This window comes from Lithobates pipiens, unplaced genomic scaffold (genome assembly GCF_037356315.1).
Source record: "Lithobates pipiens isolate NorthernLeopardFrog02 unplaced genomic scaffold, aLitPip1_a1.2 Scaffold_22, whole genome shotgun sequence".
Lineage (NCBI taxonomy): Eukaryota > Metazoa > Chordata > Amphibia > Anura > Ranidae > Lithobates > Lithobates pipiens.
In genome coordinates, this window is record NW_027507784.1 from 152,634,142 (window position 1) to 152,658,128 (window position 23,987).

Genomic DNA, 23,987 nt, shown 5'->3' on the forward strand with positions numbered 1-23,987 from the left:
CAGTGGGACCCACTCTTTGTATTGACTGTGGATATTCCAGTCCACTATTCTGGATAAATGGATCGCCCTATAATAATTGTAGATATCAGGGAGGCCAATCCCACCCAAGTGTTTGGGGTAAGTGAGTTGTCTGAAGTTTATTCTATGTGTTTTACCCCCCCCCTATAAGAATTTGGAGCATATGGTCCTATAAGATTTAAAAAAGGTCCCAGGCATTTGTATTGGGACTGCCTGAAGCACATACAACATTCTGGGAAGTACATTCATTTTTAGAACGGCAGCTCTGCCAAACCACGAAAACGTTGGTTTATTCCATTTAACGAGATCGTCTGTTAATTTACATAGTAAGGGTAGATGATTTTTGACATATAGGTTGGACAAATCTGCAGGGATGTTGATCCCTAGGTAAGGGATATGATCACTCCTCCAGTGGAAGGGGAAGTTGAGCTCACACTACATTTGCGTGGTTTTACCAAGAGATATATTCAGGGCGTACGACTTGGTGAAGTTGATTTTGAGATTGGCTATCGACTGAAAGTCTCTAAATTCCTTGAGGACAACCGGTAAGGTGGTCATAGGTTCGGAGAGGAATAACAGGATTTCGTCTGCAAAGGCAGCGTATTTAAATTCTCTGCTGGGGGATTGTACTCCTTTAATATCCGGATTTTGCCTAATTTTTTGTAGAAGGGGTTCTAAGGTTAAGATATAAAGTATTGGGGAGAGAGGGCAACCTTGCCTCGTGCCGTTTTGGATGGAGAAGGCATTTGACAGAGTATTGTTGACCCTGACCCTCGCAGATGGAGTTGAGTAAAGGGACATGATAAAATTGAGCATGTGAGGGCCCAGACCCAGGTTCCGCAATACCGCTGCCATGTAGTCCCATGCTACTCTGTCAAACGCCTTCTCCGCGTCCAAAGATAAAAACAGGGCCTTCTGCCCAGATTGAGTAATTAGATGATGCAGGTTGATGGCCTTGATTGTGTTGTCCCTGGCTTCACGACCAGGGACAAAACCTACTTGGTCTGCAGAAATAAGAACAGGGAGAAGGGGAAGAAGCCTATTTGCCAGGATTTTGGAGAAAATTTTTAAGTCCACGTTTAGTAGAGATATAGGTCTATAACTGCTTACTTTTGTAATATCTTTATCTGGCTTTGGTAGGACCGTTATATGTGCCTCAAGCAGTCCCTTCGGAATAGTTCCAGATAGAGAAGAAGTGTTGAACGCTTTTAAAAAGGGTGTTTGGAGGGTTTCCATATAGACTTTGTAATACGCAGCTGTCAGCCCATCCGGGCCCGGACTTTTACCCGGTTTCATTTGCTTTACCGCCTGTACCCATTCCGTGGGGGAGATTGAGGCCTCTAGCGAGTCTGCCACGTCTTTAGGGATTTTACCTACCGGTATATTTTTGATATAAGCTAGAAGCATTTCCTGCCTCTGATTGGTATCCTGAGTATTCGGAGAATTCCCGTTCAAGTTATATAGGGAAGCATAATAGTTCTCAAATTCTCGTGCTATTTCGGAGTTCGATTCATGTACCGAGCCCGTCGGGGATCGTATTTGGTGAACTGTGTGTCTAGCCTTTTTTACCCGCAACGCTTGCGCCAAAAGGTGACCTGTTTTATTCCCCGATTCATAAAACAATTTCTGGGTTAAGACATATTTTTTTTTGACTTGTCGATTTAATTCTTCTTGTATGCAAGTGCGGGTTTCTGTAAGTTCCGCTTGGGTGTCTAATGCTAAGGAACGTTTGTGTTGCGCTTCCAATTTTCTGAGTTTGGCGAGTAAGGCTGTCATTTTTGCGCGTTTTTCCGCTCGCATTGCCGCCGCAATAGCAATTATTTTCCCCCTCACGACGCATTTGTGCGCTTCCCATTGCGTTTGAAACGATGTATCAGGAGTGTCGTTTTCACGAAAAAAATGTACTAAGCAATCTCGAATTTCCAGTTCCCTAATTTTATCTGTCAGAACGCTCGCATCCAACCTCCAAATATTGGACCGTGTTAATGTGTCAGGGAAGGAGAGTGTTGTTGTGACAGGGTGATGATCAGAGATTGTCATGGGTTCTATAGTCGCTCTCGAGAGGTGTTGGAGACCCTGCTGTGAAATCATGATATAATCTAAGCGAGAATATCTGTTATGAGGAATAGAAAAGAATGTAAAGTCCCTTTCTTTGGGGAAGAGAATTCGCCATGTGTCATGGAGGAGAGCCTCTTGTAGGCTTTTTTTAATTTGCTTAATCGCTCTGAAGGGGATGCTGGAGGTGCCAGAGGACGTGTCAATAAGGGGATCTAGAGGGACGTTGAAATCCCCACCTAGAATCAATAGACCTTCCTGGAATTCAGTCAATCTGTTCATAGTTTCCCGTAAAAAATGCACTTGTGAGGTGTTGGGGCTATAAATGTTGGCCAGAGTAATATTCCTGTTTCTGAAAGTACCCTTTAGGAAGATGAACCTACCTTGTTCATCTATTAGTGTGTCTGATATTTGGATCTGAGTAGTCTTAGCGAGGAGAATAGAGACCCCCTTACATTTTGAGGTGGGGGAGGTGGCATGGTAGCAGAAGGGGAATTTAGGGCTAAATAATTTCGGGACCGATTTAGAATAAAAGTGAGTTTCCTGCAGGAAGACAACGTCTGCCTGCAGTGATCCCATAAGCGAAAGCACCTGCGAGCGTTTCTCTGGCGTGTTGAGCCCTTTCACGTTTAGGGATACAAGCTTCAGGGTATCGTGTTTTCGTTGATGGTTACGAGGAGACATCGTCGTTACGTGCAATATGCTATCATATAACAAAAGCGGAGAAAAAGAAAAAAAGAGAGAGAGGGGGGAGAGAGGGGAGGGCCGAGATAGAGGTGGGAAAAATAGGGGGGTGGAACCTTAGGTATAAGGATCCTCACGTAGTGAGAAGGGGGGCAAAGAGGATAGAGCCGAGGAGTAGGTTGAGCTCGTCAACCTTCTCAGTAAATCTCAAGTTCGGTGTGGTCAACAGGGACAACCAGCGTCCGTTGTGTGGGGGTGGCGGACGAAGGATCACAAGGGAATGCGAGCACTAGGTCCTAAAGAGGCTTAATGCATCGTATGTACAGGCGGGTAGCATAAGTAGCAGGGATAACTTTGGAGCCTGAGTGGGAAAGGCTATGGGCAATTCCACCAGCCCTCCGCTTTCCACCTTTACGAACTGGCTGGGAAAACACCATAATATTGGAGAGCCCAGAGGGGGGGGGGGGCGCCCATTGTCGGGTAGCTATGAGACTAGAGGGGGTTGTAAATCATCTGGAGATCGCATCAGTTGTGAGTGAGTTTTGGTTAGTGTGTAGAGAGAGCCTACAGCGTGTGGGGGGACATCCCATTACACGTGTGTTGTTCCAGAACCCTGGAGGTCCTTCTTAATAATGGATTAGGAAAAACTAGGGAGACAGAACTTAAAGGTAATATTAACCGCTGCATGGATAACATAGTGTAACGAAAAAAAGGAGAAACCTGTATTGAGGTATCATTTATCTATGGGGAGATACACAGGTCCACAACCTAAACAATATACAACTGAAAATAACTGGTGCATGGCAAGACCCAAATTTGAGAAATTAACTGCCCAGATGGCAACAGTACGATCATAGACCCTGAGCAAGACAAAAAACAATAAAAGAAGAATAGAGACCAGAACCCCCAGCTGTATTGCAGCTAGGAGCGTCCGCCTCTCCCGTGGGGAGGAGTCCATATAGGTTTTTACTCACAAAAATACTGCGGTATCTTTGAAAATTTGAAATGTGAAAATTCAATATATAATACCTGGCAGCTGTAGCTGCCAGAATGGAGGCCCTCCAAAAGGAGGAGGGGCTCGCTTTTGTATTACCTCTCCGGACTCCTCCCACTCGGTATTTCCTACGTAGTATAATTTTGGTATGCCCCCGAAGGAAATAGCTGTACCGTGAGTTTGACTGCTTTACAGGGCATCATCAGTAAAAAACATTCTTACATTTATAAGAGAACATGGACTTCAGAGCTCTGCCACCCAAGAAAAGCGAGAGAGGGAGGGGGGAGAAAGGAGTCTGGATAGTTAAAGGCTTAGAAGAAGAAGAATCCATAAAGGATAGGCGCAAGGAGGGAAGAGAAATCACAGGAAAGAAGGCTGTAGTCCGGTGAGAAATAAAAAGGCTTCTCTGTAGCAGCTCTTACCCCTCCCTTTTCCCACAGCAAATCGTGACAGTATGAGTTTTCAGTAGCATCCTGTGCTGGGGAACTAGAGTCTTCCTCGGGAGTGTCTCTGGAGACCGTGTCACTGCGGGAGTTATACATTAATCAGGTAGGGGGCTCAGGAGCCCTATCGGTGAGGCTTAAATCCAATGAAAAATACAAGCCTACTTCAAATCGTCCAGTGTTCCAAGTGGAGATGAAGACGTCTAGTAACCATGCCTCTGAGGCAAAAAAAAAAAAAAGGGGGGGACCATGGGTAGACCCGGTTTAGCACACGTATGGTAGAGGAGAGTCGGGTGTACTAATAATGGTGTCAGAGCTGCATAGTCTAACTCTTCCTGATGATGGTATGTAACCAGGGATCCCTCAACGTCTGACTTAACCGACATGGCCATATAGCCGGAAGGGCAGGTCTACCATGGGATTGCGGATTTCGGGGATTCAGTCAGACAACCGAAAAGCAGGCGGGTCATGTCATGCAAACAGGTTCAAATAAGTTCAGGCCGTGTACCTGGTCAGTTGTGCCTAGGCCTGCGATGAACTGGAGAAGCAGTTGGACTGCCATTTCGAGGGACATCTGGGATCCTCCGCGGCGAGGGAGGGGGCATGTGTTGGTGGGATGCTCTGCGCCGTCTGCCAATGTGGAAGTTGCCAGCTTTATCTATGCCTTCCATGGAGGAAACTCTCGCCAGAGAAGGGAGCTTGAAATCGCTGTACCAGTCTGGTAGTTCCACTGTAGGTATGTCTAGGGCTGAGAAAAAGTGATCTAAATCCTCTGGGACCCTTAGGGTTGCTGTGTGACCCTGATGGGAGGCCGTCAGGCCGAAAGGGTATTTCCAGCGGTAATGGATGGCTCTATTTCTGAGGACTTCCAGGAGTGGCCTCAGCTCTCTCCTGCGTTGCAATGTGATACTAGAAAGGTCCTGGAATATTCTTATGTTGGCCCCATGGAAAGTAAGTTGGTTTCTTACCCGAGCTTTACGGAGGATTTCTTCTTTCAATGGGAAGTCTATGAGGCAGCACACTACGTCCCTCGGGGGATCTGCATCCCTACCCCTCGGGCGGAGTGCTCTATGAATGCATTCGAATGCGATCGGAGTTTCTAACTGCCGTTCTAGCAGATCATTAAAGATGTGGGTAACAGCTTGTACCAGATGATTGGGTTCAGCTGATTCAGGGAGTCCCCTCACCTGGAGGTTCCGACGCCTCCCTCTATTATCTAAGTCCTCCATATGCCGGTGTATGTCCCGTAGATGGATGGCGTGGGACTCCGTGATCTGCTGTAAATGACATAGCGAAGCGTCATGGCGGGCTTGCACTGATTCGATTTCCTCTACTCTCATAGACATAGCTTGAATGTCCCCTCTCAGCTCCGCGATAGCGGCGGATAGTGTGCTCTTAATATCAGTTGCTACACTTTGGAGGTCATCTAAGCTGAGCGCTTGGGGTTCCCGTGCATCGGGATCCATCCTCGGGCGTAACGGGCTCCTGCTGTGGGAGCGCGATCTACTAGAGGCCGCGGCTTGTGAGCCGCCTCTAGGCCTCGAGCGGAAGAGGTCGGGGATTTGTCTGTTCTGCTGTGTGTTGTGCTCCGAAGGGGAGCGGGCTCTTGCTGCAGACATCACCCGGTGTATTCCCTGCTTACCGCTGTGCTTGTGGCGCCGCTTCCCCGCCGTGATTCCTGATAGCTGAGCCTCGTGGACAGGAGCTCTAGGTTCACACCGCCATCTCGGATCGCCGCCGAGCCACGCCCCCGCCGATCCTTCCTTTTTATATAAGGAGGTAAGATGTTTTTGAAAGGTGTGGAGGATCTTTACTGGATTACTAGTAAAAGTATCATGAGATCATTTCAGTTGAATTGATTTAAAGGGGCGATTTCGTTTTTTAAGTGCTCGGGCTAAAAGAGTGTCTGGGTTATTCACTTTAAGATACAATTTATGTTTAGAATTAGATAACATTTTATCTACAGATTCTGATAAAAAAGGTCAAGGTTTAAACGTGTTTTATCAAGCTGTAATTTAGTCACAGGGGTAGGATTGGATTGAAAGATTGCGTGGCTTGTATTAAATTCTGCTTCTAATTTTTGTTTTAGTTGTCATTTTCTCATTTAAGAAATGAGGCTTGGAGTACACAAACTCCACGATGAACATTTTTATGAGATTCCCACAGGGTCAGTCAGGATATAGCAGGGGTCTCATTATTGGCCAGGTATTCTTTTATGGCTATTTCTAGATCAGAGGAGTGTGATGGATGAGATAGGATTGAGTCATTAATATGCCATGTAGAATCTTGTGTTTTGGGTATTAGAGAGACGTGAAAGTTGAAAGTACAGCACAGTGGCCAGTCCATGCCTATAGAGATCAAAATGTGATCAATACCGGAAAATTATTTATGGGGATTAGAATAAAAAGTAAATTGGCCCCTAGCAGGAATGATTTCATGCCAAGAATCGAATAAAGAGTGTTGTTGAAGAAGTTGTTAGAACTTGAGAACTAGATGCAATAGGAGTTGGGGATTTATCTAAAAAAAGGATAAAGGACTTGATTTGAATCTCCACAGATTAAAAGTGTGCCCGTTTTATGAATATAAATTACCTGTAATAAATGGAAGAGGAATGAGGATGGAGTTTTGTTAGCAGCATAGTAGGATACCATTGTAATTAGAGAATCGAATAGATATTCCATGGGGAAAGATAGCAACCTTCTGGGTCTTTGATCTCTGTCAGAAGGAGAAATGTAGGATGAAATTCTATTAGCCGCCCTCATTGTTTAATTTTGGAAGAGTGTCATGGCTGGCTTAGCCCTTCCTTCTCTGGGCTGGCTGCTCAGCTGTCGGCTAATTGCCAGCTCTGCCAGCTGTTGCTCTACTTGGATCCCTGAATTCTGGCCTGGCTGACTACCCGATCTGGTTACTGGACTCTGGCTATGCTTGACTACGCTTTTTCTATTTACCCTTTTATTTTTATTAATAAACAAGTGTGATTTAATTGTACTTCTGTCTCAGTCTGATTCATGGTTTCTGACAGTAGGCGAAGACCATGAATTCAGAAGATACAGTCAATCCACTTGTTGGTAATATTTTTTCCAGATTGGATGAGCAAGATCACCGCACGGTGTTACAAATGCTCCTGAATCGCACGGCTCACCTGGAATCCCCTGCGGTGACTGCTCCGGTACAACCTGAGTTGCAGGCCGTCCCTGCTGCTGCGCCAGTCTCTGTGCAGGCACCCACCTTGAGTATTACCTCTATCTGTCTGGTTCTGCTCCGCTTCCCCAGCGATTTGGGGGTGATCCAGTTAAATGCAGAGGGTTTCTCAATCAGGTTGAGATATACTTCGAGATGCTGCCCCAGGCGTTTCCCACGGACAGAAGCAAAGTAGGTTTTGTGATATCTTTGTTTTCTGAGAGAGCCTTGGCCTGGGCTAACCCTCTATGGGAGATGCAAAAACCTGTTGTCTTGAGTTACCCTCAGTTTGTGGCCTCCTTTAAAAGGGTATTTGACGTTCCCACACACTCCGCCAAGTGCCATCAAATGGAGTATGAGAACTGTTGCCGACTACGCCATTGAATTCCATACTCTGGCAGCTGAGGTTGCTTGGAACAATGAGCACAAATGCCCTCGTGGCTGCTTTTTCTCATGGTCTCTCGGATTCCATCAAGGATGAGATAGCAGCCCGACATATACCCACTGAGCTGGAGAGCTTGATCTCATTTGCCATCCTCATTGACTCCAGACTTTCTCTTAAGGAGCACTTGCGGAAGCCTCCTGTACGTTTGCCTCCAAGCTTTGTAGTCCCACCCATGCCTCCCTCACCTCCCATGCCTACTGGTACCGAGTCGGTCAGTGAAGATGAACCCATGCACCTGGGCTTCACGCGTCTCTCTGCGGATGAGAGAGACTTTAGGAGGAGGGAGAGATTGTGCCTTTATTGTGGCCAGGCAGGTCACTTTTTGAAGTCTTGTCCTACCCATCCAGGGAACACCCGGACCTTGAGGTCCTGTCATGGACATACCTTAGGTGTTTCGTCCCCAGTTATCCAGAAGGATAAGTCCCTGGTTTTGGTCACCCTTTCTTGGTCTGAGTCGTCTATCGAGATACAGGCTCTAATCGACTCTGGGGCTGCAGGCCTGTTCATTGATTCTGCATTTGTTTCGCAGCACTCGATTCCACTGCAGCTGCATGACACTCCACTTGCCACTGAGTCTCTTGATGGGAGACCTTTACAGCCTGCCCATGTGACTCATGAGACGGTTCCGTTGTCAATGGCCGCAGGGGCTCTTCACCATGAGATAATCCAATTCCAAGTTATTTCCTCATCCAGGTTTCTGCTGGTTATTGGTTATCCTTGGTTACAGAGGCACAACACCCTTTTGATTGGCTCTGTGCTGAGGTTCTATCGTGGTCACCACAATGCAGTGAGACATGCTTCCTGAAGGTATCCAAGGTCCTGTGCACCCCTTCACCCCCCTCCCTGCCGGAGGAGTACCCCAATTTTAGCGATGTCTTTGATAAAGGTCAATCCGGTAGTTTGCCTCCACACCAGTCTTATGATTGCACAATTGACCTTCAACCTGGTGCCATACCTCTTTGTGGCCAGGTTTACCCTTTGTCGGTCTTGGAGGATAAGGCCATGGAGGAGTATGTTGCTGACGCACTTTTCATCTGCAAATCCTCATCTCTTGCTGGTGCTGGTTTCTTCTTTGTGAAAAAGAAGAGCGGTGAACTGAGACCTTGTATAGATTATAGGGGTCTCAATCGTGTCACAATTAAGAATGCATACCCGATTCCATTGATTACAGAGTTATTTGACCACCTCAAGGGAGCAACAGTTTTCATGAAGCTTGACTTGAGAGGGGCATACAATTTTGTGCGCATTAAGGAGGGCGACAAGTGGAAAACTGTGATTAATACCAGAACAGGCCATTATGAATACCTGGTAATGCCTTTTGACCTTTGTAACGCCCCCGGCAGTTTTCCAGGAATTTATTAGCGATGTCCTCCGAGATTTGTTGTAGTTATGTGTGGTGGTTTATCTCGATGATATCCTCATATTTTCCAAGTCCCTGGAGAGCCACCACACAGATGTCTGTCGTGTGCTTTAGAAACTAAGAGAGAACAATCTCTATTGTAAACTGGAGAAGTGCGAGTTCCATCGTGAACAGGTTACATTCCGGGGCTATGTCATTTCCACTGTTGGTTTTTCGATGGACCCAGAGAAACTTTCGGCAGTCCTACAGTGGCCTCGACCCATTGGTTTACATCCTCTGCAGCGTTTCCTGGGCTTTGCCAACTACTATCGTAAGTTTATTCGTAACTTCTCATCTCTGGTCAAGCCCCTGACTGATATCACCAGAAAGGACGGTAACCCACAGAGTTGGTCTCCGGAGTCCATTAAGACCTTTGAGACTCTGCTCCTGTGTTGGCACATCCTGATCCTACGTTGCCTTTTATCCTAGAAGTTGATGCTTCTGAGACTGGAGTTGGCGCCCTTCTATCTCAACGTCCTTACTCTGAGAGCGCTATGCATCCGTGTGGCTACTTTTCCAAGAAATTGGCACCTGCTGAGCGCAGTTATGAGATTGGTGACAGAGAGCTGTTGGCGATCATTTTAGCCCTGAAAGAATGGAGACATCTCCTTGAAGGTACTACTGTGCCTGTTCTTATTCTTACTGACCATAAGAATCTTACATTCTTGTCTGAGGCTAAGCGACTCTCTCCCAGAAGGTGGCGATGGGCTTTTTTCTTGTCAAGCTATAATTACATTGTCTCATTCTTACCCGGTACTAAGAATGTAAGGGCTGATGCCTTGTCACGACAATTTTCCTCCACTTCCAAGTCGGAGTCGGTTCCGGTTCCTATGATTCCTCCTGATCGTATCTTGGCTACGGTTCGCACCAGTCTTACTTCTCCTTTGGGTGACAAAATTCTTGCTGCTCAGGTCCATGCTCCTCCTGATAAACCTTGTGGCCGCTGCTTTGTCCCAGGGAGTCTCAGTACTGCTGTGCTCCAGACGTACCATTCTCCCAAGGATGCTGGCCATCCTGGGAAGAATCAACTCATTTGGGGCATTTCCCAACAGTTCTAGTGGCCTAGTCTATGGGCTGATGTTACTGCCTTTGTAGCTGCCTGTCCCGTGTGTGCTCAGAGTAAGACTCCACGACACCTTCCAGTGGGCCTCCTACAACCCATACCCAATGGAGAGAGGCCCTGGACTCACCTGTCTATGGATTTCATTGTGGGGTTGCCCAACTCCCAAGGCAACACTGTTATCCTTATGGTGGTTGACCGGTTCTCAAAGATAAAAATAAAGGAAAAAACCGCGCTCGACAATGGTGGGAAGTAAGAGAGGATAATAATAACAGTAGCTATGGCTAAATACTAGTTATATCATTAGGTTGCTGCCACCCACAAAAGAGAGAAACTCCAAAAGGAGTTTCCTCCAAGAAATAAAAACAATATGATAACCAGGGTAATTGGCGCTACCTACAAGTAAAACTCCTTATATGTGTGTATATCAATATATAATTCCGAATATATCATGTATTCATCTAGAAGAATATATATATAATAAAAGGAGGCATACCCCCAAAAAGACTACCAGTCTGCGATTTAAAATTTGCAAGCTACTCAGAAGTCCCAAAAAACAACAAAGTTCCTACTAAAGATTAGTTCCTGGGGTTAACAAATAATTCCAATAAGCAAAAGAAAAGGAAAAAACGAAAACAAAACAACAAACTAGAAATCAAAAGAATTTTTTGTATCTGTATCGCTAAGAGACAGTATTCCCTAAAGTCGCATAAATGCCAAAGTGTGGTTTGAGTAGGCAAATTCCCAGTAAAAGGTGTATGTAAATGTGCTAGTGAACTTATAGTCCCAAATATGCAAACTGTAAGCGTAAAACGCTAATGTAGATCCATATGAAAGAATTTTTTGCCTAAAGTCGCATTATCGCCAAAATGTGCAAAAAACCAAGTAGAAGGTGTATATAAATGTGCTTAATGAGATTAAAATACACACTACAAAATTCAAATTATACAACCTATACATGCAATGTGCTAATATAAGCATATATATATGGAAAAAACAAAAATATTAATAATATATAGAAATTAAAAATATATATCAAAGAAGTGCAGGTGCAAAAACAAAGGACAAAAAAATGTGTACAAAAAAGAAGAAAAAAAAAATATATATATATATAAAAAATATATATATATATAAAAAAACAAAAGGTCTCTTAAATAAACAATAAATCACAAAAATAGTGTCCAAATTTCCAAAAAATCTCCAAATCGCTGAAGACGTCAATGACGAAACGCGTTCGACAGAGTTACGCCTATTACGTCAGTTCCGTTCGTTGGAGCGCAGTTGGAGTGCAAGCCGTAGCTGCGTGTCCACCGGGCGGCTTCCACGTTCGGATTATATTATTATTATTTTTTCGCGCTAGAAGGGCTCTATCCCTAGGAGACTTACAAACACTGGAGTGACTTTAAACAACAGGTTATATCCTGGGACATTATTATTATTATTTTTTGGTGTCTAGTCCTTTGTGTTATCTGGGATAAAGTGCCATTAGCGTATGGTTACTACCTTTCTCTCAGCCCTGTTCTAAGGTTTTTTTCCTGGAACGTTATCATTTATATATGGAGGCTGAAAGGTTTTTTTAATGGACTGTGGTTCCACATCTTATCTCAACATATGAGAATTGTTTTTTTCGTTTTATCATTTTTTATGTTTTTATTTGTTTATATTTTTGTGGCAATAAATTGATTTTTTATACAAATCACACTATGGAGACTACAATTTTTTTCCTATGAGGAAATCTCCCCCTTGGTTGCGATTGAGGAGCTAGACATCAGCAGTGACCGAAAAAACTCTCTCTGGATGCGAATGAGGAGCTGGCTATCGGCAGACTTTGATTCCAAGGCGAATTACCCCTGCAGGGGTGTATTCTTCTGGTGAGTGAGGGACCTTGTGGGGGAACACAGAAGTCACGTTGGAGATTGCACGAGAAGCCCTTTAGTCACATCTTTTGAACTGTCTGTAATTGCACTGTTGAAGAGATTTTTTGGAGATTTTTTGGAAATTTGGACACTATTTTTGTGATTTATTGTTTATTTAAGAGACCTTTTGTTTTTTTATATATATATATATATTTTTTATATATATATATATATATTTTTTTTTTTCTTCTTTTTTGTACACATTTTTTTGTCCTTTGTTTTTGCACCTGCACTTCTTTGATATATATTTTTAATTTCTATATATTATTAATATTTTTGTTTTTTCCATATATATATGCTTATATTAGCACATTGCATGTATAGGTTGTATAATTTGAATTTTGTAGTGTGTATTTTAATCTCATTAAGCACATTTATATACACCTTCTACTTGGTTTTTTGCACATTTTGGCGATAATGCGACTTTAGGCAAAAAATTATTTCATATGGATCTACATTAGCGTTTTACGCTTACAGTTTGCATATTTGGGACTATAAGTTCACTAGCACATTTACATACACCTTTTACTGGGAATTTGCCTACTCAAACCACACTTTGGCATTTATGCGACTTTAGGGAATACTGTCTCTTAGCGATACAGATACAAAAAATTCTTTTGATTTCTAGTTTGTTGTTTGGTTTTCGTTTTTTCCTTTTCTTTTGCTTATTGGAATTATTTGTTAACCCCAGGAACTAATCTTTAGTAGGAACTTTGTTGTTTTTTGGGACTTCTGAGTAGCTTGCAAATTTTAAATCGCAGACTGGTAGTCTTTTTGGGGGTATGCCTCCTTCTATTATATATATATTCTTCTAGATGAATACATGATATATTCGGAATTATATATTGATATACACACATATAAGGAGTTTTACTTGTAGGTAGCGCCAATTACCCTGGTTATCATATTGTTTTTTTTCGGTTCTCAAAGATGTGTCACTGAATTCCACTTAAGAAGTTGCCTACCTCTAAGGAACTGGCTTCCATTTTTGTTCGGGAGATTTTTCGCTTACATGGGCTATCCAAGGTGATTGTCTCGGATAGGGGCAGTCAGTTTGTCTCCCGGTTCTGGCGAGCCTTTTGTGCACAGTTGGGAATCCAGCTTGCGTTCTCTGCTGCTTATCACCCGCAGTCTAATATGGCCACAGAACGAGCCAATCAGTCTTCGGAGCAATTCCTACGTTGCTATATTTCTGACCATCATAACAACTGGTCAACTAATTTACATAAGTTGTCAGTCTCTGATTTATTTTTGTACTGCCTTAAAGTGGTTGTAACTCCCCTTGGACATTTTTACATATAGGCATGCCTATCAAAATGCTTACCTATTTGTACTGAAAATATCTCCTAAACATGCACCGTTTAGGAGATATTTACCTTGTAGTGTGCCAATGAGGTCATTGGCGCATGCGAAGTGAAGAAAGGGCCCTCCATGCCGTGCGCTCGAAGCGCGCGCCGTGACTGGCGGGTCCCACGCGCATGCAAGAGAGTTACATCATGTGGCTCCGGCTAGTCACAGCCCAGAAGTCTGTGGCCCTGGAAGGAAGAGGGGTGAAGATGCATGCTTCCACCAGTGGGGACATCGCGGACATCGTATGCTTCATTTGCAGGTAAGTGCCACATAATGGGCTATTGCAGGGGAATAAAGAGGAAGCAAAAGCCATCAGGGTTTACTTCCACTTTAATAAAAATAACATTCAATAGTCAAGTCCTTAGTCTACTGTAAAAGACATTTAACATTAAAATATTAAAAATATTACAACTTTAGACATTTTTACAGGCTATCAAGTTATTCTTTTTCTAGCAATAAAAGAGTTACTGATCTTTCACTGTACAATAGATGGATCCAGGATATTACCTTTTCTTCATGGTTAACAGAGGCATTTTGGGTATAGCCATATGGAAGAAGAATGAGTTGTCCATAGGAGTGCATTGTCAGGAAACACAAGATGTCAGATTTTAGCCTGCTCAACAGCTGTTGCACAGCATAGACCTCTGGTTCGGAGGCTGGGCCAGTTCCACAGAATGTAATGCTGCTACAGTTACTGGATGCACCGATAGCTACAAAGCAATCATTTAAAAGATAATGAAATCAGTTAAAGTATCTCAGTAAAGACTTACAGTATGCAGCATAATAAGTAAAAATTTATTGGTTAAGCACAGGCAATTTTTCGGAGATAAACTTACTCTCCAAATGGCCATGAGCAAAATGACAGTGAAGTCATAGTTGGTGCCTATGACCCATTGTTTTGTTTTCGATCAATGTCAGCCCATTTGAAGTGTCCAAAAACCCCCGCTTTTGATCTTACTATGAAGCAAGACTACCCAAGTGTTCATGACAATTATATAACGTAAAACAAAACAATATAAAGTTGGCGCACAAATGAATAGTCTCTTTAAGAACGCTTGACTATCTCGTGGGATGTTCGTTTATTTAAATAAATGTCCTGTAGATGGTCTCCATGTGCGGCTGTTAACCCATTATGGACTTGGCAAAAAATGGATGCAGCAGAAAAAACGATCAAAAACAGCGCATCAAAGAGACTAGTAGATTGATGTGAAAAAGACTTTAAAATGTAATTTATTAAATGTAAAAAATGAACACAGACATCTGATCCCTACAGGATCTAAAACACATAAAAAACACCAATCATAAAACGGACAGATGTTTGATAATGAAAAGCTCCTCAGATCTCTCAGTTATAACTTTGAGAAGGTGAAAACCAAAGGCCAATGTGCACAGTTATCGAATGCCTGATGAACGCAATCAATCATCTGAAAGAACCCAGAGCGTGTATGAAAAGCCAGTGTAAACGAATGGAACAATGTTCCTAGAGACACTCACTTCATAGGTGTTCTATTGGGCTGCAGAGCTGATGAGTCAAGTCTGATGAACGAGGGGGAGATGGTTTATTTCAGCGCCATCTGAAGCGTTCGGCTTGGAGGCAGAGATGTAATGCACTCTAGATGTATGCTGCACGCTGGGTGGTAAGGATCAAGCTTAGTCACCAGATGGTATCAGCTGTACACATAGGCAGCTTAGAGCACGCCGCACTGCGTGCAGCGCCGCTTGTCCGAGCGGCTGTGGATCACATGGGAGGCTTGTCACGTGGAAGGCTGTGAAGGGGAAGGTTGCTATGCCGACTCTCCTGCTTACATGTTTCGCGCGCCTGCGCTTTGTCAAAGCTGGAGCGGCATACGGCAACCAGAGAGATAAAGGCATCGGGTTGTGTGTAGGGGCGGGAACTGTCGGGATCGCTCAGGTTAACCCCTAATGTGTCACTAAGCCTCCTACAGTTAAAACCTTATTAGACAGGGGTCTATGTCAGTGAAAGAACTGTTAGAAAACAGATCATTGGACGGATCCCCGTGAATATAACTGTGATGAATGCATCTAAAAGAAAATGTGAATTAGAACATATGGTAGGCATGTGATTTATAGTAAAAAAAATAAAAAAATATTTGAATGAGAATGTTATCAAAAAGGTGTATTATTAGCGGATATACAGAGGGGAGAAGAGTGCTATGGGTAAAAGGACCCTATAAGTTAGAAAAACCCAAGGGGGGGGGAAATTGCGGAGACCAAAGAGAAAAAAAAAAATAATTATTTGAAAGATATATTTTGGATATGCTATTAAGTCCTGTCCTATAGGATCGTTGGAATAAATATATTAACTACTCTTCGTTTATAATACCGTATATACTCGAGTATAGGCCGACCCGAATATAAGCCGAGGCCCCCAATTTACCCCCAAAAAAACTGGCAAACTTATTGACTCGTGTATAAGCCGAGGGTGAGACATGCCTGTCCATCCCTGTGTGTGTGTCCGTCCATCCCTGTGTGTCCGTCCATCCCTGTGTGTCCGTCCATCCCTGTGTGTCCGTCCATCCCTGTGTGTCCGTCCATCCATCCCTGTGTGTGTGTGTGTCCATCCATCCATCCATCCCTGTGTGTGTGTGTCTCCATCCATCCATCCATCCATCCCTGTGTGTGTGTGTCTCCATCCATCCATCCATCCATCCCTGTGTGTGTGTGTCTCCATCCATCCATCCATCCATCCATCCCTGTGTGTGTCTCCATCCATGTGTGTGTGTGTGTGTGTGTGTGTGTGTGTGTGTGTGTGTGTGTGTGTGTGTGTGTGTGTCCAGCCTACCTTTGTCCCGAGCCTCCGTCCCGTGCCTTGCCTCCTTGCCTCCGTCCCGTGCCGTGCCTTGCCTCCTTGCATCCGTCCCGTGTCGTGCCTTGCCTTGCCCCCGTCCCGTCCCGTCCCGTGCCGTGCCGTGCCTTGCCTTGCCTCCGTCCCGTGCCCTCTTCGTCGGCGGCCATTGTAAAGTTCAAAAGCTGCGCCGCCGCCTTCGCCTGTGATAGGCGGAACACTGAATTTCCCAGCAGCCTGTGTTCCGCCTATCACAGACGTCGTATCATCCTCGTCCGTAGTACGAGGATGATACGATGTCCGTGATAGGCGGAACACAGGCTGCTGGGAAATTCAGTGTTCCGCCTATCACAGGCGAAGGCGGAGCCGGAGGCGCGGCTTTTGAATAGAATGGCCGCTGTCTGTCTGCTCGACACGCTGATCGAGCGGGCAGACAGCGATGACTCGAGTATAAGCCGAGGGGGGCACTTTCAGCCTCAAAAAAGAGGCTGAAAATCTCGGCTTATACTCGAGTATATACGGTAATAGTATTATGAAAGAAAAATAAAAAATAAAAAATATAAAATATTAAATATAAACTATATAATATAAAATAAAAAATAAAAAATGGTACGATAAAGAAATAAAAATGAAAATAAAAATAAAAATAAATATAAATAAAAATAAAATAGAAATAAAAATTAAAAATAGAAATAAAAATAAAAATGAAAATGAAAATAAAAAATAAGAAATAAAGTATCAAAAAGTAATGGAAAATAAAATAAAAAAGAAAAATAAAAAGAAAAAGGATATTCTCTATAAAAAATATATAGGGTAGCGGTCATGAACGATGAGTAGCGATTATATCTGAGTAACCTATATCAAGAGGTTATGCTGAAAATATCAATATCTTCATTGAGGCCATCAGGCGAGAGAGACCCCTTAAGATATATCCAGAAGGTCTCCCTGCGACAAAGGAGGGAGAATCTTTCGTTGGCCGTTAGGGTACCCTTGGGGATAGCCTCAATTGCAAGGACCTCCATTTCTTTAAAGTTTTTATCATGACAATGGCGAAAATGGCGCGGCACACTGTGTTGAATGCAGCCCTCTTTAATCAGGCGGCGATGTTCGCCCACCCTGACACGTAGGGCCCGCATCGTGCGGCCTACATAAAGGAGGCCACAAGGACAACGTAAAACATATATTACGTATTCAGTAGAACACGTGATGAATTGTTTAATTTCAAAGGTTTTTCCTTTGGGTGTGGTGATGGTGGATTGGCCGTTTGGGATGGACTGACAAGTATAACAACCTCTTTTACGACATTTAAAAATCCCACATCTATTATCAAAGTACATACTAATATCAGAGAATATATTATTATCCTTTCTATTGGATTTTGTAAGTTTATTGGGAGCAATAATGTTTTTGATTGTACGAGAGCGTCTAAAAGTGATTTGGGGTCTGACCGGAAGGAGTGGTGCTAAGATCGGATCCAGCTTTAGAATATCATAATGTTTAAGAATTATTTTAGACATATATTTGTATTGTGTGTTAAAGGTAGAAATAAACCTAATTTTGGTATAGTCATTAGTGGAATTTTTGGAACGTTTTTTCGTAGGTGAATGCTTGGTTGCGTGTTCCATAAAGGCCTGTGTAACTAAATCATCTGGGTATTCTTTTTCTAAAAATGTTTTTGCCATCTGCTGGCCTTGTTGTGTATAATCCTCAGTTGAAGTACAGTTTCTGCGTAACCTTTGGAACTGACCACTAGGAATATTTTTCTTCCAAGCAGGGTGATGGCAACTCTTATAATGAAGGTAAGAGTTGCCTGCCGTGTGTTTAATATGGTTGCTAGTGGTGACACTATGCTCATTATGAGATAGTACTAGGTCCAAAAAGACCAGATGGTTTTGGTCAATAACCGATGTGGAAGATAGACCCATAGAATTGTTGTTGCAATAAGTGACGAAGGAGGAAAAAGTCTCAACTCCGCCACTCCATATGAGCAAAATGTCATCTATATAACGACCATAAAATACGATAAACTCAGCAAAAGGATTGTTTCTCCAGATTTTTTGTTCCTCCCAAAAGCCCATGGTGAGGTTCGCGTATACCGGGGCAAAGCTGGCTCCCATGGCTGTACCTTGCCGCTGGAGGAAAAATTGGTCTAAAAAGGTGAAGTAGTTATGTCTCAAGCAGAACTCTATGCTCAATAATAAAAATTCAGACTGTTTGGAGTTCATGCTTTCATCAATGCTCAAAAAGTGTTGTATTGCATTCAGTCCCACATCGTGGGGTATAGAAGTATAAAGCGAGTTGACGTCTAAAGAGGCCCACATGTATTCGTCAGACCATCTGTAGTTTTCCATAACCTCAATCACCTGACTGGAGTCCTTAATATAGGAAGGAAGTTGCACCACCAATGGCTGTAAGATGTGATCTATATAGGCCGAAAGGCCGCTAGTAAAACTATTAGTACTGGCCACATAACTGTGCACATTGGCCTTTGGTTTTCACCTTCTCAAAGTTATAACTGAGAGTTCTGAGGAGCTTTTCATTATCAAACATCTGTCCGTTTTATCATTGGTGTTTTTTATGTGTTTTAGATCCTGTAGGGATCAGATGTCTGTGTTCATTTTTTACATTTAATAAATGACATTTTAAAGTCTTTTTCACATCAATCTACTAGTCTCTTTGATGCGCTGTTTTTGATCGTTTTTTCTATGACAATTATATGATGTACTTATTGTACTGTAATTATGCCATGTTTTACTGAGATGCTGTGGATACATTATGAGGAATATAACCACAATAAAAAACAAAAGTGTTTTTCTCTGGAGTATACCTTGTGTGGTCTAGGCCCCCAAAGCATCCAGTATAATTCAAACATATTATATCTAATAGTTTTTTTAATTATCTATGCTCCCTGCTGAAACCACTGCCTGTGAAAGAGAATTCCACATCTTTACTGCTCTTACAGAAAAGAACCCTCTATGCCAAGGGTCTCAAACTGGCGGCCCTCCAGCTGTTGCAAATCTACAAGTCCAATGAGGCATTGCACGGCTGACAGGTACAAGCATGACTCCCACAGGCAGCTGTTGTAGTTTTGCAATAGCTGGAGGGCCGCCAGTTTGAGACCCTTACTCTACGCGTTTTAAGGTTAAATCGATTCTCTTCTAATTTTAGTGAATGGTCACTTGTCTTTTTAAATTCCCTTTCATGGAAGAGCTTTATCCTTATTGTGGGGTTACCAGTACAGTATTTGTAAATTGAAATCATATCCCCTCTCAAGCGTCTCTTCTCCAGAGAGAATACGTTCAGTGCTTGCAGTCTTTTCCCATATCTAAGATCCTCCAGTACCTTAATTAGCTTTGTTGCCCTTCTCTGGACTCTCTCCAGTTCCAGCACATCCTTCCCGAGGACTGGTGCCCAGAACTCAATGGCATACTCCAGGTGTGGCCGGACGGGAGTCTTGTAGAGTGGAAGAATTATTGTTTTATCTCTTGAGTTAATTCCCTTTTGAATGCATGCTGAAATTCTATTGGCTTGGCTTGCAGCAGATTGGCATTAAATGCCATTGCTGAGCCAGTCATCTACTAGGTCCATCAGGTCCTTTTCCATCCGAGATTCCCCCAGAGGTTCATCTCCTAGTGAGTAGATTGCATTCATGTTTTTGTTATCCATATGCATTATTTTACATTTTTGTACATTAAACATCATTTGCCATGTAGTTGCCCACCTCATGAATTTTTTCAGATCTTCTTGCAAGGTTTCAACATTCTGCAGAGAAATTATTGCCCGCTTAGCTTTGTATCGCCTGCAAATATTGATATTGAGCTTCTTATCCCATCCTCCAGGTCATTTATGAATAAATGAAATAGGATTGCACCCAGGACAGAACTCTGCGGACACCACTTTTCACACCCGACCAATCCAAGTACTTCCCATTTATCACTACCCTCTGAACTCACCCTTGTAACCAGTTTTCAATCCATGTGCTCACCTTTTGATCCATGCTGACAGACCTTAGTTTGTACAGTAAACGTTTATGGAGAACTGTATCAAATGCCTTTGCAAAATCCAGATACACCATGTCTATGGGCCTTCCTTTATCTAAAAGGAAGCTCACCTCCTCATAGAAGGTCAATAGACCAGTTTCTTCATGAATGCATGCTGATTACTGCTAATGATACTGTTCACATTACAAAAATCTTGTACATAGTTCCTTGTTATCACCTTATTATGTGCACGAGTACCTTGGCCATCCGGGACTTTCCCCCCTGATTTGCTGAGACACAGCAGCAGCGCCATTGGCTCTCGCTGCCATCAATAAAAATCAGTTATACAATGAGGTAAGAGAGGTGGTGGGCCAAACTGCAGCTCAGCTCAAATGTCCCCATAGCAAGGTTGCAAGCTGTTTACTATGGGGGCATTCAACAAGAGGGAGGGGCCAGGAACGCCAGTGAGGGACATGAGGAGAGGAGGATCTGAGCTGCTCTGTGTGGAACTACTGCACAGAGCAGGTAAGTATAACATGTTTGTTATTTCTAATGAAAATAAAAACAAGACTTTAGTATCACTTTAACTCCTCATTTAAAAATACAATTTCCTATTTTTTACCTAAATTGGAGTTCTTAATGAAAGCCAATCTCTTGGCAAAACTTCCTCCGCCCCTATGCCTACCCCCTACCCCCTTCTGATCCATTAAAGAGGAAGTAAACCCTGATGGTTTACCCTACCTGCAAAGGTAAAGCATAATGGACTACTATGCATCTCAAAGTAGCCGATTATATGTGTCACTTACCTGACACAGGAGCCAGCGATGCCACTGCTGTCCCCTGTAGCACGAAGCATACATCTTCTTCCGGGTATCGCTGCTCCGGCCAGTCACAGCGCCGGAGAAGCGATGACATCATTCCCACACATGCACACGTGAGCCGCCACTAAAGGCATATCGCCATTAGCAGAGGTATACTCAGTGCGCCTGCGCGCCGCTGTCTGCCTGTCTTTTTGTAAATATCTCCTAAACTGTGTAGGTTTAGGAGATATTTCTTGGACCTGCAGGTAAGCCTTAATCTAGGCTTACCTGTAGATCAAAGTGGTTTGTAAGAGTTTACAACCACTTTAATTGCTCAATCTTCGAAAGCTTTTTTTTTTACTTATCTAACGCCACCATCCATGTTTCTCACTGGTGCTGCTTCCAGGACTGATGACTGGTGATCCAATGCTGTATTCCGTTCCTGTGATGGCCAAGTGCCTCTTCATGACATAATCACACCTATGCAATCTCTCTCTTGCATCTTAAGAGGACCCTTTTGCTGGACGGCCAATAGGAATTATCCACATTGTTTAGGCAACCATGAGATTACCTGAAGAAAAAACATCCTTCTATACAGATTTAGGTAAGTAAAAGTGACTTTTGGATTTATTTTTCTTTAAATAATTTACCAATTATTCAGGGGAGGAGCAAAGGGTTGGGGGGGGGGGGGTTATACTCAGAATTCAAGTGTATGTGCAGAATAACCTTTTAAATCATTGTTAATGCATTTTTTACATCCTCATATAAATAAACATTGTCCCATGCAATGAACTTACTGCACCAATTTGAATCAAAGTTTCGATTGAGGTCTACTCCAAAGCAAGCTCCATTGTTATGGGGTGAGCGTGATTTTCTCCAGAGACGATCCTATGCATTAAAGCAGAATAAAACAGAGATTGAGACTAAAGAGATTACTTAACTATGACCTAACACTTTTAGACTGTATGGAAGTAGGTAATATTATTGAAAAATATCTTACTGGGTCGTATTTTCTTACCGTAGTCCAGGAGTACACAAACCCATCAATATTGAGGACAGGAACAATATAAAAGTCTATATGTTCTAGGGCTTTATGTATGACTTTATTGCTGTTATGATTTTCAAGTAGCTGCAAGAGAAAAACAAATGTAAAACGTTTATTTCTATATTTTATTTGATCTTACAGACTCCCAGAATAAAAACAAATACATACAGTATACAATTTGCACATACCGGTACATATATTTATTACACACCTAGAATATGAATACAAAAGAGGTAAAATATAAGATCTGCCTTTATTTGTAAGTGTTATGGGAAAATGTGTGAGCATTGGGCATTGGGAAGAGGTAGATCACAAGCACTTGGTGTACTGGAGAGTGATGTTTCACCAATTGGGTGTTTATATATTGACAATAACGTATGAGCACAATTAAGACACTGTAAAGGTGTAGTGGACTATTTCTTTAAATTTTTGTGCTTCACACTGGGCTATTATATATATATATATGTGTTTATATAAATATTTGTGTTAATGGCTGATCGCTTAGCGCCACCTTATATCTAATGTAATTTTATTGCAGATGTAATGGTATGCTGCCATCGATGTAAAGTTGGCAGCATTGATCAATGTTTGTATATATTATTGAAGTTTTACATCAGATGTTTTATTATTTTTATCTTAGATTTTATTCTTTTATTGACCCATGTTTGTTTTTTAATTTTACATGTAAAAATGTTATAATATTTTTCTAGAACACAAAAACAATTTATATATATATATATATATATATATATATATATATATATATATATATATATATATATATATATATATATATATTTTAAGCAGAAGCCCTCGAGAGTAAAATGGTGGGCTTTGCAATATTATATGTCATATGGTATTTGCGCAGTGTTTTTTTTAAACACAATTTTTTGGGAAAAAATACAATTTAATGAATTTTAGTGCAGAGAAACACAATATAATACCTATTTTTTTTGTAAAATATAAAGATGATGTTACACTGTGTAAATAGATACTTAACAAACATGCCATGCTTTAAAATTGTGCACATTTGTGGAACTGTGCCAAACTACGGTACTTGAAATTCTCCATAGGCATGCTTTATAAGCCTTTACAGGTTACCAGTTTAGAGTTGCACAGCAGGTCTGGTGCTAGACTTAACCTCCCTGGCGGTACCATTATTTCGGATTTTAGGTGCTAAAAGCGGTACCATTATTTTGCATGAAAATTTGGCGTTTTATATTGTAGTCCTGCAATTCTTAGGAATAACTCTCTTAAATCTGTCCAAACCAGAGTCTAGCAGACATCCCGGGTATGATAAAGTTTGAAAAATTAAATCATAAATTATAATATAATAAATAATTATAAATAATTGTACCAAATAATAATATAACAATAATAAAAATTATTCAATAATGTAATCTAATCAAAAACACTGAAATTTGCTGAGTTGCAGAATTGTCACTGTCATTACTTTTCACTATTTGATGACGGATCTCCCCACAAATCGCTATCGCTCAATTCTGCGAGTCATTCTAATTTATTATCGCTGTTTTCTAGCTGGTCTAAAATCATTTTTGATGTACAGTGACAGTTTTGGTTGCTATGGGCAATCTCCAGTTTCCAGGCATAAAGAACAGTTTTTACAATATAAAACTGCATGCAGGACACTGGGCAGACCACTAGGGACAACGGGGATGTGAAATATTTACATACAGCAATGTAATCTGTAAGATTACATTATACTGTATGTATACTGTTTATTTCACTTTTTGAATTTGGCGCCGATCTCCGTGCCCGTGCGTCGCAACGCTCGCAGGGCACGGAGATCGC

At 42.2% G+C, this 23,987-nt stretch overlaps 1 protein-coding gene across 1 annotated transcript in view; it reads right to left on the minus strand.

Moving 5' to 3' along the window:
• LOC143924263 (carboxypeptidase O-like) overlaps positions 1-23,987 on the minus strand; it is a 102,203-nt gene that overhangs the window by 25,086 nt on the left and 53,130 nt on the right. The window contains exons 7-9 of the mRNA XM_077448470.1: positions 22,149-22,259; positions 21,928-22,018; positions 14,052-14,254 (exon numbers count right to left, since the gene is read on the minus strand). Of these exons, the coding sequence (XP_077304596.1) occupies positions 14,052-14,254; positions 21,928-22,018; positions 22,149-22,259 (405 nt within the window). The remainder of the gene's footprint in view (positions 1-14,051; positions 14,255-21,927; positions 22,019-22,148; positions 22,260-23,987) is intronic.